The 19,302-nt window shown below is 46.4% G+C and overlaps 1 protein-coding gene across 4 annotated transcripts in view; it reads right to left on the minus strand.

Moving 5' to 3' along the window:
- The window catches only part of TAOK2 (TAO kinase 2), a 36,986-nt gene continuing 17,684 nt past the window's right edge, over window positions 1–19,302 (minus strand). For 3 of the 4 annotated variants that reach the window (XM_066631255.1, XM_066631256.1, XM_066631257.1), the window contains 4 exons: window positions 18,977–19,213; window positions 18,001–18,129; window positions 16,921–17,124; window positions 10,089–15,611 (listed from right to left, as the gene is read on the minus strand). In XM_066631255.1, coding sequence (XP_066487352.1) covers window positions 13,497–15,611; window positions 16,921–17,124; window positions 18,001–18,129; window positions 18,977–19,213 — 2,685 coding nt within the window. In that variant the 3' untranslated portion in view covers window positions 10,089–13,496. Of the gene's footprint in view, window positions 4,340–6,267; window positions 6,451–7,580; window positions 7,794–10,088; window positions 15,612–16,920; window positions 17,125–18,000; window positions 18,130–18,976; window positions 19,214–19,302 lie in introns of those variants that run through there. The other variant, XM_066631258.1, reaches the window with a different exon arrangement.

Below are 19,302 nucleotides of genomic sequence, written 5' to 3' on the forward strand. Positions count from 1 at the left end.
TCCACCCCAACATCTTGCCTATTGGTTGTCCTCTTGAGAACCACCAACTCCATCTGTGTTCTCTTTTCATTTTTTAATCTTCCAAGTATGTTTTCAAGCTCTCCCACCCCATCCCGTATTTTTTTTTAAAAAAGTGTTTTATTTTTCTAATACATTCCATAGGACACATATGTCTAAGTTTTCCCCAACATTTTTTCTTCATATATAAAAAAGACATACATACATACATACACACACGCACACACACACATTAGTTTTTAATCACCCGCACATAGGGAGACAGGAAAAAAAAATTGGGGAGGGAGCACAAAAGAAAAAAAAAGACAGGAAGAGGTAAACTGTACATGGGGGAAGTTATGGCACCAAAAAACAGAGAAAAGATTTAAAAAACAAAAAAAAAGATTATAATACATCAAGCCCCTCCAGCCCCACCCCTCCCCATAACCCCATTTCCCAACCCCAGGCAGGCAGAAATCACTAACTGAACATCTTGAAGTAACAAAAAATCCCATTCTCTTTTCTCCCTCCCATCCCTTCTTGTTTAAAACAGTGGCCTTATTAAATCAGCAAATTAACTTGAGAAATCTGGAAGAGGGTTATGGGAAAAGTCTGTTTCATTAGATGTTTCAATAAGAAAAAGATGGTTGAGGCCAAATCAGCACCCATGGAATGGGGAGAGAGGTGGTGTAGAAGAGGTAATGTGGTGAGAACAAGGGCTTGATGAGGTTGTGTAACTTGAAGAGGGGGAGCAGAACCTGTTCAACCTCTTCTGCAATGTAAAATTCACTGTTCCAAGGTCCTTATCCCACGAGGTTAGCATCTACAAACTCAAAAGACAATTCTGCTTCCAAATTCTACAACAGCAGTTACTGCTTCTTAGAATTCCCCAAGCCAGTCTTGGCATTTTCTTACTTGATCTTTCCTGCTCCCTGCCCAGCACTGGATTTTTTCCCCCACTAGTGAGAAATGGTTTCTACAGTTTTGCTGGCGATGTATGGATTAAATGATCCCTGCTCACTAGATGAGGCCCGCGACATGGAATCCCATTATTTTCCATAAGGCTGGCAAAATTGGCTTCCCCCAGCCCTTCAGAAGGCTAGGAAGGAAGGCAGCTTGAATCTCTGCACCCATTCTGCTGTGCAAAGTTGATTTATATGGTTTTCTGCACATGTGGCGTTTCTTTTTTAAAATTGCCCTCTCCTTCCTTGAGTGGGGAAGATACCCTTTTTGGATGGAGCTTAGGCCTAGTTCACACAAGGAACAGATGCGGTGGCTTAAACAGTTTTCCGGACTGTTCCACTATGGACTACATGCTCAAATGCTTCCCTACATATGCAAAACTTGTGCACCAGGAGGTTTGGCAAGAATGGCTCCCTGACATCTAGTTTTTCTATGTGCATGATGTGCATGTGTGGGAACATTCAGCCATGCAATCCCCACTGCCATCTACAATCCAACAAGTTCTGTCCTGTTTCACCTTTCTACGCTTGTGTGAACCAGGCTTTCCTCCTTGTCTAATGGGAAAAAATAGTCACTTCAGACACAGCTAAACAAGTCTCTCAAGAGAGGTTTTTCAACACATTTCTAAACATATTTTATGGTCTGGGTATTTGGACCTGGACTCTGGAATGAATGTACATATCCGCATTGCCTCTTAGCCCAAATCAAGCAAGCTTCCTAAGCAACCACACGTTCAAGGTCTCCAAATAACACGTGTGTGCGTGAGGGGGATGCAGGGAAGTTATTGCATAACTACCCTCAACTGCAGAGTTGCCATGTCCCACAACAGAAACTGTTGCAGTTCTTCAGTTATGATGCAAAACCAGTTGCTGCTCACAAAATCCTAGTTTCGCCTCCGGTGCCTTTTGGCAGAAAAACCATGTCAAGCTTTGATCAACGAAGCTCACACGTTTTAAACTACAATAAGCTTGACTCTGAATAAGGAAAAAGTGCTTTCAAAGCCTCTCCTCCACCTCCAATGTTGAGAAGCCCATGTTGCTCTCAGCTGGACAGATAGCACAGCATTCATTTTTCCTGGATGAGAAGAGGCTTGAGTGTCACCCAGGTATTTTTAAAGGGAGCAAGAGTGTAGGCTGCTTTTCAGCAGGGAAGCCTTTTGTTTTTTCAGCAACGACACTACTGAGAATCAACATGAACAAGAGGACAACCAGCTGTTGCAATCGTTTGCTTATTGGAACACGCTAACCCTGATCCCACATCTGGGGTGGTGGTGGTGTGTGTGCCACTGCTTGAGGATTTATTCATACTGGGCAGCAGGGAACAGAGAATGTTCTCTCTCCCCCACCCACCTTGAGAAGCGCATGAAAACAAACAAGCACAGAGAATGGCAGCAGGATGAAGATGGTGTTCTATATGCGAGTTCTAAATCCAAGATGGGTTCTTGGGCAGCCATGTTCTGCAATGGCTCTCTTGCATACCTCTCTTGTGCAGTTGTGGCTGCCAGTGTGAGAATACCCTGAATGGTTGGGGCCCATGGTGGCAGAGAGAACACTGGGGCAGTGGCTACGATAGGGGACAAAGTTGGGTTCTGGGAGAGAGAAGTTTTCAGAGTGAGCACGTAGGACCTGATTAACAAGTTGATGCCCTCAGCCAGAAAAAAAGCCTGACCTTCTAAAGGTGAAGTTAATGCTTATCACTTGGGTTTGCAGTAAAAGTACAACTGCTGCTCAAAATCCCTCAGCATTAAGAGTGGTAAGGTGGCTTTCCATAAGGGGGAAGACGTAACCCATAAAGAAGGGGGTGGTTATTAACAGGAAAATCCCTGGGCTGGCAGGGGCTTAGATCCATGTCTCAAAACAGACCTGGGATAGGGGTGGGTGGGGGACACTGTTTAAAATCTACATTCTGGTTCATGACAGGAATGTGAGGACTGGTTCAGGAACCATATTTTTTTTTCCATCATGTAGGACTAGCATGGTGCCAAGATAGTCAGCTCCATCTGGGAATGGAGCAAATGAAGGTGGCATCCATAGCAGCTTGCAGTATACACTTCCCCCTCAGTCCATAGGTAGCAGGGAGGCAAAGAAGGCTCTAGAAGCACAGAATGTTTCCAAAGCAGTCTGAATCCTGTTCTCCCTTGTCTGTGGATTTAGGCAGAATCAAGAGCCATTGTCTTGTACCCTAGCAAAGATATGAGGTTCTTCACTGCCATCTGATAATCCTATGCATGCACAGATTGGCCACCACCCCTGGCAATCCTGGATTCCCCCCAACTCCATGTCCATTAATCTAAATTTCCCTTTAGCTGAACTGGATTAAGGAACCATGCTGCAGGAGGGAGAGAGCCGGTTCACAGCAGCTCCATTCACAGCCAATCTCAAGGGAGGAGTGATGTCAGAGTTCTGAATTGGATGCAATGGATTCTGCTCTCTCCCCAAGAGTGGGATTGGGAATATTCAGCCACACCCTCAAGTGATAATTTAATCTCCACTGTTGGGGCACTGTTCTCCATCTCTCTCCATCTACAGATTGTGGTGACGCTGGGGGAGCAACTGACAATGATCAGGGACTCAAAAACTGACCATCCATGTCATGGACACAGCTTCAGTGTCTCCATCCACCTGGCAGGGTTAGGGAACCACGACCTGAGGAGGCACCAGCCACACTCCAGAGGGCGAGAATTCAACCTTCCATCACAGTCCAATCTTCTGTGTCGCTGTGCTTGCAAGATGGTGGCAAGGCAAAGGCCACAGATGACGACTGAGGAGCTCACACTGTGGCTGCTTCACAGTGTTGCCCATGCCGAGCCCTGGCAAACATGCCTCCCTCCCCTCACCAATCCCCCAACTCCCTCGGGCAGAGTCTTGCCTCACGAGTAGGAAAAGTGTGACCCATTGAGGATGTGAGAGGTGACGCTGGCTGAGCGGCTAATGCCCTGGTCCGACTGGCCCCCAGAAGCCGTGCGCCGCAGGGGCTGGGGGCTGTTCCTCAGCATAACCACATTCGAGCGGCCGCCAGGGGCAGAAGAGGAGGAGGAGGTGGAGGAGGAAGGAGAAGAGGAAGGCGGGTGAAGCCAGGCTGAAGGGGGTGGGGCCAGCATGGGAGGCTGCCTCCAGGCATGAGGTGCACCAGCTGTGTTCTGGACACCATGGCTCCAATGGGAACCACTGCGGGGAACGGGGCGGGACGGCCAGGGCTGCGGAGGAGCTGTGTAGCCTTGGTTGAAGGCTTCAGCTGGGATGCCCGTGAGTGCCATGTTGCTGAATCCAAGGCGCATGCTCTCTGAGTCGAAGGCTTCAATCTCCCGGGCCTGGCGCTCTAAGAGGCTCCGGATGCGATCAGAGCGCTCGTTCTGCAGGGCCAACATTTCCTCCTCGATCTGGAGAGGGAGGGAAAGAAAGCACATAGAGACCTTACAGCTGAAACACCTGGGGTAGATGGACTACAGTAAGTTTTTTTTTTTTTTAAATTTGATTTCAGATACAGGCACTTCCCAACTTAGGTAGGGCTTCTGCTCTGGACAACCTTCCATAAGTTGAGTTTTACGTAAGTTGGAACTTGCTTGTGCAAGAAGAGCCACTCACACTGGGATCATTCCCAGGGTGCTCTGCATTTGCCCTTTTTTTTTTTTTAAAGAGCCCATGCCCCTTACTCTGCATGGGCTTGTCACACCAAGAGGAAATGGAGGGTGCCCAGCCCATGACCCCAACTTCCAGTGCAAAGTGGGTGCTGAGCTTTACAGAGCTGTGAGTAGCTGTTTTTGCACAGCCCAAACTTTACATAATCTAGCAATTACATAAGTGAACGCTTACGCAAGTTGGAGAGTGTCTGCATACTTGGTTGCAGTATCACCATCCACCTTTTGACGGAGGAGTGGAAAGCGTTGGGGGACAACAGTCTTTTCCAAAGCATTTCTTATAAATACTACCTGCAATAGCCCTTGTAAAGCTAGTATTACCACCTCTGTACTGTGCATGGGATGAGAGGCTTACCCAAGGCAACCTAGCTGATCCCAGATGGGAAGCAGGGACCATGACTCTAGGTAAGTGCTGAGGAGCCACCCTGATGTATCAGCCCAAAAAGGCACAGCCAGTGGAGTCATGTGCTACCCACAGGGGACAAACAGAGGTATCTGGGATCCATATGTAGGGTGTGAAGACACCCACTTCCTTCCCAGTTCCCTTAGCAACTGCTAAGTCAGGCTTCTGGTCATGGAGATTCCATCTAGCCCTTGACAGACGTCCCCTCCATAAACCTCTCTAATTCCTCTGAAAGTCATCTCAGCCTGTGGTCACCATCATGTCATGTAGCTGTGGATTCCAGAAATTGTACATTATGTGAAGGAGGTCCAGCAAAAGCCAGTATCACAGAAGGATCATGGACAAAATCCTTCTGTGCACTTTCTGGGCAAATATGTATACACCAGGATCAGCAGCATACGACCCATGGAAAAAAAACAGCCTGTGCAGAGCTCATAAGGGGCAAAGCCTCCTGCCCAATTTGGTACATGCCGCATAGGGCACTTATGAGCCCGGGCAAGTGGCTATGCCATTCCCCATTTGGTACCAAGGGAACTGGGCAGAAGGCTTCAGCTCCCAAGCCAAGCTCTGTGTAGCTGCTTCTGGAAGCTCTCCTACTTGGAAGTTTGGCAGCGCCATGACGACATCATCGCCAAATGTTCAGCCCCTTTTGACAAAAAGGTCGTTGACCCCTGGTATATTCACTTAATCATGGCAATATATAGGCTCCTGACATAACAAAAGCTCTTCCTTTGTGGTCTTGAATTGTGAGGAAAACAGCAGCATTAACAGCAGTAAAAAAATCTGATACTTTTTTCTAATGAACATGAGCTGCAGTTGGGATTCATTTTTGCATCTGTCTTACAGCAAATCCATCATTTTTACTTCCCAAGTTTTAAAAAAGGCAGGTTTGCCGTACAATCCATATGAAAGCTGCTTTTAAAATGTTTGTGGGCTTTCCCACTCCCAAACTGCAGCTTTGTGAGCGCCCAGAGCATTTCATTAGCAATGCCCCATGTCTTTTACACAGCTATAGTTCTCAAAGGGAGGAGGAAGGCTGGCATAGAAGTCAAACATTTCTATTGAAAGTGTTGGGGTATATATGATCTCCAGAAGATGTCCTTTTGGGATCAAGGACTGATACAACAAGGTTGCAAACTAGGATTCTCAGGAAGGCCAAAGGGATGCTTCTCGTATACGGCAGAGCTGTGGGTCTGAGCAGTTAACAGCAATCAGTTTTACACTCCTGAGTTTTCCAGGAGAAAAAGCAGGGCTGGGGAAGACATACCCTCTGCTCTAGCAGTGCCCGGCGGATGGAGACCCGCTGCTCAAGCTCCTTGATTTCACGCTCATGTTGTGCCTCAGTGTGGATCTTGATTTTGCTCTGGTAAGCATTCAGCAGTTCCAGCTCCTGCTGCAGCTGCATCCGCAGGACTTGGTACTCTGCCTCCTGTGTCTCATCCAACCGCAGCTGGAAGGAGACAAAGAAAGAAATCAAGAGGGGGCAGAGCTACAGTGCTGACCCGGGAGGGAAGGGCGGCCATGCCTATGCTTTCTAAACAGACTGGGACACTCATTCTTGCAGGGTTTCCCAGTTTTGCAGCTGCTTCTAGAGCAGGGCTCTTTTCCACACTCAGCTTGACTCTCAATTGTCAAATCCCCTACGGAGTCCACCTATAGAACAACATTACTGGGGCAATCTTGTCAACTCCAGGTTGACTTGGAAGAGCACTTCCTGGTTGAAGAGAGTTGCACAACAGGCAGAAATTCACTAACAAAAGCCTCTCCCCTTCTCCAAGTGCGTAAAAGCTATACCTGTTGAATTTTTTGCCTGTTGTGTATGACAGGTGCATAAAGCCTGCCAGGGGCCTGTCTTAGTACAATTATAGTGGATGGCAAGTTTCTGTATGTCTCAGTAAATAGAAAACGATTGTGACCATACTCTTGGGATGCTATGAAAGCAAGTGAAGATGCACTAAGAGTCGGGGCACATCCAAATCAGCCTCTCTTCCTAGGGAACTCTGGAAAGTCTGCTTCTGAGAAGGAGGGGTCTCAGAGCATTTTCAACATTTCCTCCAAATCACTAGTTTGAAGACTAGTCTGAGGAAAGCACAGTGGTATACACTCAATACCCATATGTAGACAGGGTTTCATACAACTACTTCCTGGGCCACATAAATCAGTGCTTCTCAAGGTACCGGATGTGGTTTACCAAGCAATTCTTTTTCCAATGTGCCAGAGACTGGTACCATATCTATGCCATACGGCTACGATTTTCTCTTTCCTAGAAATTTGCTGTGGACTGCCTTCTGATGGCTTGTGGACTGGCACAGGTCTTCAGGCTATCACTTTGAGTAGCACTGATGTAAATTATATACATCAAGGCAACCCAGATTCTGTGCCATCTATAAAACTATACAGATTAAGTAAATTTGTCTGCCTGTTTTGTACAATGCTGTTAACCAGAATGGGGGGGGGGGGAATAAAGCAGGCTCCTCCCATTAGAAAGGCAAACTCAGGAAGAATCAGTGTGATCCAGTCTTTGAAGCAACTGGTGGGGAAATGGGTCCCTCCCCCCAGGGGGCAGAGTGGGGTACCTACGGCCTGGGTGGAGAGCATTTCATTGATGCTGTGGTCATACTGCTCAGCCAGGATGGCCAGCTTGCGAGTCTGCTCGTCTTTCAGGCGCTTGAGGATCCCTTTGTGTTCACTCTTCGGGGTGGTCTCCAAGAGGTGGTTGCGAAGGGCCTTGTATTGTCGGGTCTGGATCTTGCAAGTGTCCTGGAACTGCTTTTTAATTTGCAGTTCCTTGGACTAGGGGAACATGAGAGGAAAAATAGGAGGAGAAGGAAAAACAAAACAGGACAGCCCAAGGGACCAAAGGAAGGATAGGAAGAATGGTGAACAAAGAATGAGAGAATAAGAGGAAAAAGAGAGACAGGAGCACGTGTTAGACAAACTCCCACCATTAGGGTTCTGGTGGGGGGAACACCCTCTCTTTCATTTAACCATTCCACAGTACCTCTTAAGTCAAGGTCGCTGAAACATGACATGTTCTACACACACAAAAACTTTTTTAACAACATCTACTCAAATTCTGGCCACTAGATCATAAGGGAAAGGGATGTAGATCAGTGGGAGAGGGTCCCTGTCATCTCCAGGTAGGACCCTGAAGCCCTGGAGAGTTGCTGTCCATCAACATAGACTCAGGCTGACTCGGAAGGCAGCTTCATATCATGGAAAAAGGAAAGAAGTAAAATTCGTCATAATAAAGCCCTGATGGCAAGTGGTTTTTAACTGGGCCATATTAGGACTTAAGGGACGGCTGAGGAGCCAGCAGAAATGGCTCTGCCCACTCCTTCCCCAGCACAAGCCAGGATACAGGCTTTTGATTGCCCTCCCTCCTCTCCCAGCATGAACAGCAGCGACTCTGTCAGAGTTCTCTCTTTATGCCCAGGTGCTCACTCCTGGCTGCTTGCATCTTGGCTTCTACCAGGGAACAGGCAGCTGAGCTGTATTAGAAGAGAACCTTTTAACAGAACCTCCTCAGTGTGGGGAGGCAGGGACAGAAAGAGGCTTTTGTGTGGGCCTAGGAGATGCATAATGAGAGAGTGTGTTGCTCCAGCGGATTACATGCTAACATTAGGAGTCCGACTGAGCCCCTGGCCCACCTTCCCTGTACTAAAAAGGCAGGCATGTACAGTCTGCACCACATGACACACACCGCTAAATCAGAATTGTGACGTTTTACTGGAAAGGCATTGTTTACACTTTCAAAAATCAAGCATTGACCTGCACCAATCCAAGCCACTTGCAGCATCATCACTACCCACTGCCATTATTCCTCCCACCATTTGTTTTGCTGACCATTCACCCTCCACCCTGTTGAAACACAGTTGCATTTTATCAGAAACTCTCCTCCGGGCACTTCCCAGATACTGGTGTCCATACTCAGCTCAGTGTGAGGGGCCTGAGAATCCAATATCCCTCCTCCCATTTTTAAAGGCTACTCTTCACTGCCTTTTCATCTAGACAAAATGAAAGTTTTTTGAGGAACACATTTGGGGAGGAGGAAAGGTGTGTGCGTGGGGGGGGCATCAAGCGTGTTAAATTCAAACTGTCTCATGGGTTACAAGTAAGCTTGTAACGCCAAGAAAGCCCCACTGAGTTCCTATTGCTCTACCATCTGCAGACTAGACTGCAGGTTGGGCTAAGAAGGCTCACCAAACACACAGAGCTAACACCAAAGCCCTCTGTGTTCTGAAAGGGATGAGTAAGCGTTATAAGGCTCATGTCCACCGGCAAACTGACAGTTGTGCAGTAATGAGACAAGACGGTGTTCACTGTGTTTCAGGGAAGACACCTCAGCTCCATAGCTAAGCAGTCAGAAGGCTCATATTCTGACAGTCAGAGAGGAGTGCACCAAACTTGCACTGAAAAGGATACTGTAAAAAAAAAAAAGAAGAAGAATGGCCCTTTTTTGGACTGAGACCACTGTTTACTGAGAATGGTACTTTTTGGATTGAGACCCCACAACTCCAAGCTGCCTCCCAAGCAGATGCCCTTAACAGTACCCAAAATCTACTGCCTGAGGCAGCTGCTTCAACTAAAATGAACCTTTTTTACATGGCTAGAATTACTTGAATCTTTTCAATGCTCTTTGGAAAATATCTTCCTTTAAACACTTCATCAAAAGGGGTCAGCTAGTAAGCTAATTAGGTTTCCAATTAGCTTGGTACTTGAATTCGGGGGCGAGGCGGGGACAGACAGACTCAAGTATCTATCCTTGAAGGAGATACTTTTAAAAAGCAAAAGTAAAAAAAGGAGGCAAATATAATTACCTGGATTCCATTATTTTCCTACTTGTATATATGACGTATCATTTAACCACCAATGCAGAGTTATGAGTAGTTCAAAGCTACTGAGAAAGTTAAAATATTCCAATTATTTTTAATCTTGGTTACATGATTTGGGGAGGGAGAATACTAGCAGGAGATGTTGGTGGGGAGGAAGACAGAGGGTGTGAAAACAGACTCGTAGCCCAGCTCCTAAGCTTTAAGTGCCCCCTTATATTAAAAACGTGAGAAAAGAAATAAATCAAACTCAAAATACAGAGGTGAAGAATTGTGGTGCAGGAGTTTTATTATTTTTGTTTCTTCAAATTTTTACACGCATCCACAACAGGGTAGGGAGAAATAAATAAAATCACAGATAAACTCCTCCTCCCGCAAAATGGGAGAAATAAATTAAAAATATTTAATAGAGGAATAAAAAATATACTAGGGTAGGAAAAACCACAGCTCAAAACAAAGAAATACAAATACACTCTTAGACAAAACAAAGGAATTGGGATTAATAAAAATAAATTTGGCTAAAAAATATGAAGGGGAATGCTAAAAAATGAATCCATGGATAAAGTACAACTGGATTAAATAAAAAAAACCAGGCAAACCAAAAAAGGAGAAATACATGTATATGTGCTCAATGCACAAATGGCTCCAAAAAACAGAAATGCAGCAAACATAATGGATGAATGCTGTAGAATTAAGGACAATCTTAGATAGTTTTTGTTTTTTTAAAAGAATGGAAGATGTAGTAATACAATAAAATTATTACAGGAGGGGAATGAATATATAGAAATGCAGAAAGAAACAATTTCAAAATAATCCATTAATTATAGTTAGAATGTAAGCTATATATAGTGTAGAAATGTAAGCTATAGTTCCAAAATGATTTGACCATACAGAACATGCCCATCATGGATTGGTGAGATCCAGAGTTAGTAGGAAGAAATATGGAGGGGGGGAAACCCCAAGGAATGGCTCTATGCTCCTTACTTAAAAGTGAACGCGGTTCATATAAATGGGCTTTACTCAAGTGTGTTCGGAATAGCTTTAGGTGGAGAGGTAAAATTTTGGTAAAAAACAAAATGGGCAATGTTGCCCATTTGACTCACAAACAAGACAGGAAATAAAAGCTAAATGATCTACAAATGAAAAAAGCAAGCAACAAACATATTTGAATCAAGATTCCATAGTGTTCTGGTGTCTGTCTGGTTCAGAAAAAAACAGATATGGCAATTGTTTTATTGGCATGACTGTGTGCAAAGTACAGAGGGACAGTCCAAAATTCAATGTTTTGGGCAACAAGGGTGGGCATCTGATTCAGATGTGAGAGGAGCCACTCTGTAGCAAGTTGCTTTGCACTCTATGGCAGCTGCAATCTCAGCTTAAGTCACTGGTCAATGGAGATGTAGGCCTTGGAGTGCCAAAGAGGTACCTCTTTTCAGGTAAACCCAACAAAATAGACTGCTGGACTGATACAGACATGAGGCAGTGGTTGAGGGATAAACGGGATGAGAAAGAGGGAGGTAGTAGAAACCTCAAGAGGCGGAGTGCGTGCATCCAGATTCTGAGGTGAAGACTGTGGCAAGGACAACTAGGTTCCTGAGGAAGAAGAGTGGACAGGGCATTTCGGTCCCTAAAATCATCCGGGCACTTCAACAAGTTGAGCAGAATGAAGGTCTAAGTCAGAGCTGGCAACTTTTCCAGGCAAAGAGGCCGGGACATTTGACAATGATGTCATCGTTGAACTTCTGGATTGCTGAGCTCCTGGAATCAACTGTGCAGAGCTCAGCTTGGGAGGCAAAGCCTCCTGCCCAATTTGTGCAGTGGCACAGACTTGGCAAGCCTGGCCAGGCACGCCTGCCATATTGCAACTGGGTGGGAAGCTTTGCCACAAAAGCAGAGCTCTGCAAGGGCCAGATGTGGCCTGCGGGCTGTAAGTTGCCAACCCTGGTCTAAGTGTTCAGGAATGTCGACAGTAAGGTTGGTCCAGCATCAAGAAAACTCCCTAATCTTTACTGTCTCTCTATGCGCAGGTAGAGATTATGCGCAGGAATGGGCAGTTAGAGGCAAACCAAGGTCACTTTCTGTATAGCGAAAAAGCATGCACATGCTCCCACAAGCAGAGATATTCATCCAGAAAGTATCTTGTTTTGTAACCCTTGTTCCTGTTGACCAACTGGGTAACTAGCTATATTAGGTGAACTGCTTAAAAGCCAAGCCACTGTTTTGATGTGAATGTTCCTCATTTGCAGTAAAGAGGTGGAGCAGCAGAAAAAGGCTATTGGTTGACCCAACATGCTTTAGAGTGAAAAAATATTGTTGCTGTATATTCTTATGTATTTCTCCTTTTCTCAGTCAAATAATATATATTTTAAAAAATCTCATACTGGCTCCCCTTCTCCCTCCCCACAAAAAGTTTTATATAAAACTCATAAGGAAACCACACATGTACACAAACACAAAATTAAAAGTCAGCTTGAAATATATACATTCAAGTCAAAACCAGAAAAAAATGAAGTGAAGGGGATGTTACAAATAGAGTGAAAATGATCAATATATATATTTATAAAATGGTAGAAATATACCATTTATATATATATTCATATACTGTATATATGAACGGCGAAAGAATCACTTAAAATTAGTTAAACCCTCAGGAGCTGGGAAGAGTCTGATTTCTTGAAATGTACACCCCTTAGGAGTGAAACTCAGTGCTGGGGGAGGGGGGAGGAGAATGCATTTATTTAAATGAGATTTAGATGCTGAATTTTTGAGAAGATGATAATGAATGAAGAGCCCCATATACTTTGATCGAAGTCATATATTAAGCCCCTCAATCTTGTTTGGGACTAAGTATGCTGCTATAAATGGAGGGCAGAACACATCTCCTTACTGTTTAAAATATGGCAAAGATGGAAAGAACAGCATCTGGATTTGTTTTAATTTTTTTTTTTTTTTAAAGAGGGTCATTGAAAAAGTGTTCACAGGAGCAGAGTGACCTGCTAACCCTGCCCTTACTCTTCACTGGGGGCTCACAGACTTGGGTCAACTTCAACACTACAAATATGCTAGCAGACATGCCTCTTCTCTTCACATGGTTTTAACGGGTTAGGATCCCTTCAGCTCTAACCATTTGCCTACATTTCCCATCATCCCCCAGCCAGAAGAATCAAATTGGGCATAATACTCAAACCCACCCAAACTGCCAGCTCAATAGGGCGTTAGGTGATTCTTTCCTCGTTAGGATAATGAAAACACAACAACGCCCCAACCTGTTCCAATTGTAAACAAACAGGGAGCTGGCACAGAATCTTGCCATCCCACCTCCAGCCCCCAAATGCTTTTCTCATGCAACCCCTGCTCAGATGAAGTTTCAGAGCGTCCTGACATTAAGACATATTATCTCCCAACAGCTGCTGGTCTCTGTGCCAATGTCACACATCAGAGGGAGAGTAGTAGTTTTCAGAGTAGACATTGCAAATGGGTCTGACTGATCTCCCAGAATTCTAGGGAATGGGAAACAAAACTCCCAGAATTCTGTGCATATGAGAGATCAGGATGCCAGAGTTCCACTCAAACTGCCCAAAAAGGACAAAGGGCCATTTCACTTTCGCAGACCAGAGCGGAGCAGAAAGCCCACCCCCGCCTCTTTGAGAATAGATGGGGCTGCTCATCTCCAGGGTTTTCTGACCGCTTGAGTTGCCTGCCCACGGCTTCTTCTACTAACCTGCCTGGTCAGCCTCATGGAATGCCCACGTGGCCTGGCTGCTGGCTCTATCAGGCGGGGGATGCGGCTGGGCCTTTCCTCCCGCAAGACATGCAGGCCTTTGAGGCAATGTAGGGCTGTTGGGGGGAGCTGAGCACAGATCACTTCGGCCAGGAGCTTGTTGAGACTGCGAATTGGTTTGGCAAGAAGGGCTACAGCCTTCCGGTGCCAGGGGAGTGGAGGCTGGCACTGGCGTGAAAGCACTGGGATGCGGCTCCGGAAGCCACCTTTGTTAGTTTTGGGGAAGAGGCGGAACAGACCCCGCTCACTGACCAGCCCCAGGCGCTGGAGGATGCGGAAAGCTGGACGCGGGAGACGCAGGAGGGCCAGAAGCCAAAGACGTCGAGCACGGCGGGGGAATCCCCGCAAGCTGCGTCTTGCCACTGCCCCCAAGAGGTAGAGGGGCAGGAAAAGCCAGGGAGAAGCTAAGAGATAAGAGGCCAGAAGAATGACTGGAACATAAAGGCGCCCCCTGCTGGCACTCAGCCCCACCACACCCACTGCCCCCACCATCTTGGCTAGAAGCAGGAAGGAGGCTCCAGAGAGGAGGAAGACTGAGTGCAGCAGAGTGTAAGTGACCCCCAGGCCCACTAGTGCACCCTCAAGGGCCAGGAGGACATCCTGAAACCCTCCACCCTGGGCCCACAGAGCAGCTAAGAGCAACAGGAGAGTTGGGGCAGAGGGGTAGGCCGAGACTAACAATGCCAAGACCACGCATAGGGCATGAGGCAACACAGCTGCCACTGGAGATGGGCCAGGGCGGATTTTGCTGCTGCACTGCTGACCGTAGGGATCTTCAGGTGCTGGGCAGCCATCTCCCAGGCCTCGCAAGGTCCCCTCCTCTATAACAGGGGTCAAAGAATGGTGATACAAGTGATCCTCACATCTGAATGTATCTAGCTTATCAGCCTCTTGCCCATCAGGCTCTGGAACATCTGCACGTCCCCTGGTTGGTGACAGAATCCCAGAAACCTCTACGTAGTGATCCATTGCCCCAAGAAACTTCTGGTTTAATGCTAGCTCCACAGTTCCTTCTCGACAGAGCTCTTGCGGTCTCAAGCTTGCTCCACTGAAATCCAGAATCTGGCTGCCTTTACTGTCACGAACTGCACTTTCTTTCCCCTCAAGCCCAAGATGCCTTTGTCTCAATTCCAGAGCTATTGCTTCCTGATCATCTGGAATTAAACTTGCCAAGCATTGCCAATCTGTCTCTATGCTTCCAGAAAACCTGGATTCTGATACCAAAGACCCACCCTTTTGTTGCCAATCTTGTACAAGCAACCTATTGCACTCTGGTTCCAGAAGTAGCTCCTTCTCCTGCTCCTGACCATAATCTAGATCTGAAGCCTCATGATAGTCTATCTCTGGCTCCAGAACCCCAGTTTCATAGGCACACTTCTCTAGGAGGAATGAGTGTTTTATCCCTGAGTCTACAACATCACCCTGAGTTGGCCCCAGAACCTCTGTAACATGCTTGCATTGACCTAGAACATTAAGACAAGGAACACCTGACTCCAGAACAGCAGGTTCATGTCTTCCTGGGTCTAGATGCCCAATACGCACACATTCCAACCCTGCATTCAGGAGATATTTTTGATCCTCAGTTCTATCATCATAGGGGCCAGGCCCACCCATAGTTCCCTGCATAAAGTCTAGACTTGTAGCCTCACATCTGTCAATTTCTATCACCCCTGGGTGCCCTCGCTCTGGCTCCAGAACCCCTGCATCCTGCCCTTCAGGGCAATACTGGCAGCAAGGAGGTGTGTAGGTAGCACCTACTTTGAGGCTCTTTGGCTGCTGCCGGACCTCCATGGCATGTTTCTGGCGCAGCTCCTGCTCACGACGCTTGTTGTACTCCAGCTGGTTAGAGAGCTCGGTTTGGTGCTGCAAGCGGGTGAGCTCTGTGCGGGTGCGCTGGACTGTGTGCAGGTGCCGAAATTCCAACTCTTGTGTGGATTCGTGCTGGCGTAGCAGCATGGCGCACTCCAGGTCCTTCTGTGTCTGCTTTTTGTTCAGCTCCTGGGAGGCAAGAAGAAAAGTGGCGTCAGAACTAGGAGTCCCAGGAAGACCAGCTTCTCTAGAGCATCAAATTTTAAAAGGTCACATCTCCTTTTTCTGGTCTCTATCTACTTTGGATTAGAACAATCAGTTCGGTGCTGAGATAACATTAATTCTGTACAAAAAACCCAATGAACTTAGCAATTTTTATAAATGATGCCTCAACAATGACTCAGTATTATAAACACTGTGCCATTTCTCTAACTTGCTTAATTTCGATTGGAAACAGAGCATGACAAAGCTATACAGGAATCTAAAGCCAAACTCCCAGTGATGAGAAATCCTGATAGGCCACCAATATTGTCCACAAACTTTCTTACAAAGCTTTAAGGGCTAGAAGTTCGTGCCCTCCAAAAAAAAGCTTCAGAAACTGAAGTGTTTATCCAATACAAACATAATTGTACCAAATTTGTTGCAACTTATTAGTTCCCGTACCCCCATATCCCACTGTAACTAAGCCTCAGTATATGTAACTGACATAAAGACATATTCCTCTCTCTTCCTCTGTATCTGTATACTCAGCAAAGAGCCATATGTCTTGAGGGTACTATATCAGTAAATAAATTATGTGCGTGTAGAGAACAGCAGAATGCACATAGCCATGACACGACAACAAGCTTGGGGCTGTGACAACACTGGTATTCTACTGCAAACCAGGCAGAGCCTTGCTGGCACCGCATTTCAACATAAAAGGCAGTCACCCCAATGTTGTTACTCCACGTCTTGTGCCTGTCACCATTTTGCACTCCATCATTCCTATCCTCTAGACTAGAGCAGCAATTTTCAACAACTGTGCCATGGCGCACTGGTGTGCCACAAATGGTCTGTGGGTGTGTGTCACAGGAATTCTGGAAGGGTCATTAATTGGTAGGGCCATTGGGGAATGCGAGCCACACCAGTAGTGCAGTGTGCCTGCATCATGCACTCAATTGTTTAAAAAAAAACTGATGGCGCCTTGACAATTTTAGCACTTTGTCAGTGTGCTGTGAGATGAAAAAGATTGACAACTGCTGCTCTAGAGAAATACCTACTGCTCCCTGGGGCTTAGAAGACCATATCTGAGTCCAGTTTCTCTGGGGCTACAGTGCCTCTACAAAGCTACCAAGATTAAGAGAAGCTATGGATTGTGGTGTGCAATCCTGACCCACTCAACACCTCCACCACTCAGGACATTCTTCCTGCAGCCTTGGCCATTCAGCTACTTCCAACACAATCTTCCCACTTCATGCCCTCTTCCTCTCTACACCAGGCTCTGGTCATCGGTCCCCACCTCCCGCAGCAGGTCCTGATCCAGGTTGTGGCGTGCCAGAAGCATCTTGCGCTTGTACTGCCGGCACTGCAGTTCAAAATACTGCCGCTGGCGGCGCAGGAGGTTGGCCTCTTCCTCAGCTTGGTAATGTTGCATGTTCTCTTTCTGTCTCAGCAGCCACTCCTGCTTCTCCCGCTTGGGTGTGCTTTGGTTTTCCTGGAGCTCCTAAGAGAGGAGTGAGAATGAAATGCTAGTCACACAAAGCTGGACACAATAAGGTATGGACATAACTCCCCTAACACCCAAGGGAGCAGATCCACCCAAGATGGAACACTAATGTTCAGGGAACAGGTGCTGGCTCACTGGATGAGCACACACCACCCAGAAGCAGAGGCCTTGCAGAGTCCCCTGTAAAATTATATGTGGCGATATTCTCACAGTTAATGACATTTCAGCACATCCTAGCTCTTCTTCTATTCCTACTAAATGACCAGAGAGGAAAGAACACAGACACTGCTGGATGACATGGCCTTGCCAAACCTTTCCTAGAGTTTCACTGTCCAGTATAGACAGAATGGCCATGTTCTCTCTGGGAAACAACTCTAGGGTATTTCCTTCCCAATTGCAAAGAAAGAGAAAGTCATGGTGTGCCAGGATTAAGTGCACACTCAGACATAGTCCATTTCTCATCACTTGAATATGTGAGCGGAGAATATGCAACTGGGCCATGTCTATTCCCTTACTTAGAATTACAGACAGCCATAAGATTTGTATTTCCATAAAGTAAGGTTATTATGCAAGACATCCGCCCCTGAATAAGGCTCGTGAAGGATTTTTAAGCCACTGAAAGGTCAGGCAGTAGCATTACAGTGAGAAGAAAGAGGATCAGGGTAAGACATGGTGAAGAACTGGCAATGCCAGTTTTAGCAACTGTGACCAGCATATCCCTCACCCTCTTTCTAAGATTACCCTTGGATAATGGAAAGAAACAGGAGCTGAGGTGAACTCTGCCAAGGAAGACAAGCAAATTGTTTTTTGACCACACTGAGGATCAAGTGCTCCTCTACCACTGTTTGTCTCCCTCCCTTGAAAAACAGGCACCTCTTTAAGTTGCTCCTTGCGCAGCTTGTACTGGCGCTTCTGAGATTCTAGTAAGTTGCCCAATTCCTTCTTCTGCTGGCCCAAGATATGCTGCTGAAATTTCTTCTCCTCAGCCAGGGCTGCCTTTGCCTGTAGTGGAAAATGTGGCGAAGAAAGGAAAGGTGACGATGGCTAGGCTAAACCCAGGATGTGCGCACATGTGCATGTATGTGCCAAAGTGTCAAATCCATACAAGTTCCAAAAGTTATTTCATACAAAAGAAGTATGCAGACAAATGACTCCCCAGTTTCTCTGCGATCACAGTCAGCACTGTGGCACTGAGCCCAGCTGCTCTGGTCAGAAGGAATAGGGAGGAGCCATATAGAGCAGAGACACTGAGTCTGGTGCACCCCTAGGAATCTTATAAGAACTGGGAGGAGACAATGATAGAGGACAGAAAGGGGGTAGAGGCTTAAGGCTCATCCACCACCCTTACAGATCATCTACCGAGACTCTTTTCAACAGCCCCCTGCCACTCAAAATATGTTGGGTGGGCATGATAACTCTTTGCTGAAGTGGTACCAAGGTGATGGAAAATCTTGCTTGACTTGTCTTTGGGCAGCCATAACAGATGATGTTCAGCAGACATTTTAGGATGCTGCCTTTTAAAATAAGTCTCTGAATGCTGCAGATTTTGTACTGATTAGGATTTTGTTACTATGGTGCTTTTATCAATATATACTGATTTCTTTAAAATTCTTGTATTTGTTTGCTGCCTTGAATATCTTTATATAGCAAGGGGGGGAACAGCAATGTTGACAATAAAAGAGAGTCACTATATTTGGAGTTTCTTCTCTTGTTCCTCCCGACGCATTATTTTCCAGGGCCAGATATCTCCACCCTCTCACTGGAGATCACCCAGAGGTTCTCCACCCCCTCTGTGGTGCGTGAATCCCTTTACTTATCAATCTTCAACGTGCAAGTCCTCCCCTCTCACCTCCTTCTCAAAAATGGCCTGATGCTTCTTGGCCAGTTTCTCAGCTTCAGCAGAGAAGTTGCTGCGGTGAGCCTCCAGTTCTTTGTCAAGACGTAGCTGATGCTCATCCAGCTCTGCCCGGAGCTTGTTCTCCAGGGCCAGCAGCTGCTTCTGGTGCTGACGTCGCATCCGCTTGTAGCCGCTCATCTGGTCCCGCAGGGCAGAATCCTGCTCGTGCTCCTGGATCTGGCGAGTCACCTGATTTGCAAAGCAGCAAGGGAGAAGGAAATAGAACCTCCATTTTAATCCCAATTCATATGTATACCATCAAATTAGATAAGTACCCT

The sequence above is a fragment of the Tiliqua scincoides genome, chromosome 5 (genome assembly GCF_035046505.1).
Source record: "Tiliqua scincoides isolate rTilSci1 chromosome 5, rTilSci1.hap2, whole genome shotgun sequence".
In the NCBI taxonomy this organism is placed as follows: domain Eukaryota; kingdom Metazoa; phylum Chordata; class Lepidosauria; order Squamata; family Scincidae; genus Tiliqua; species Tiliqua scincoides.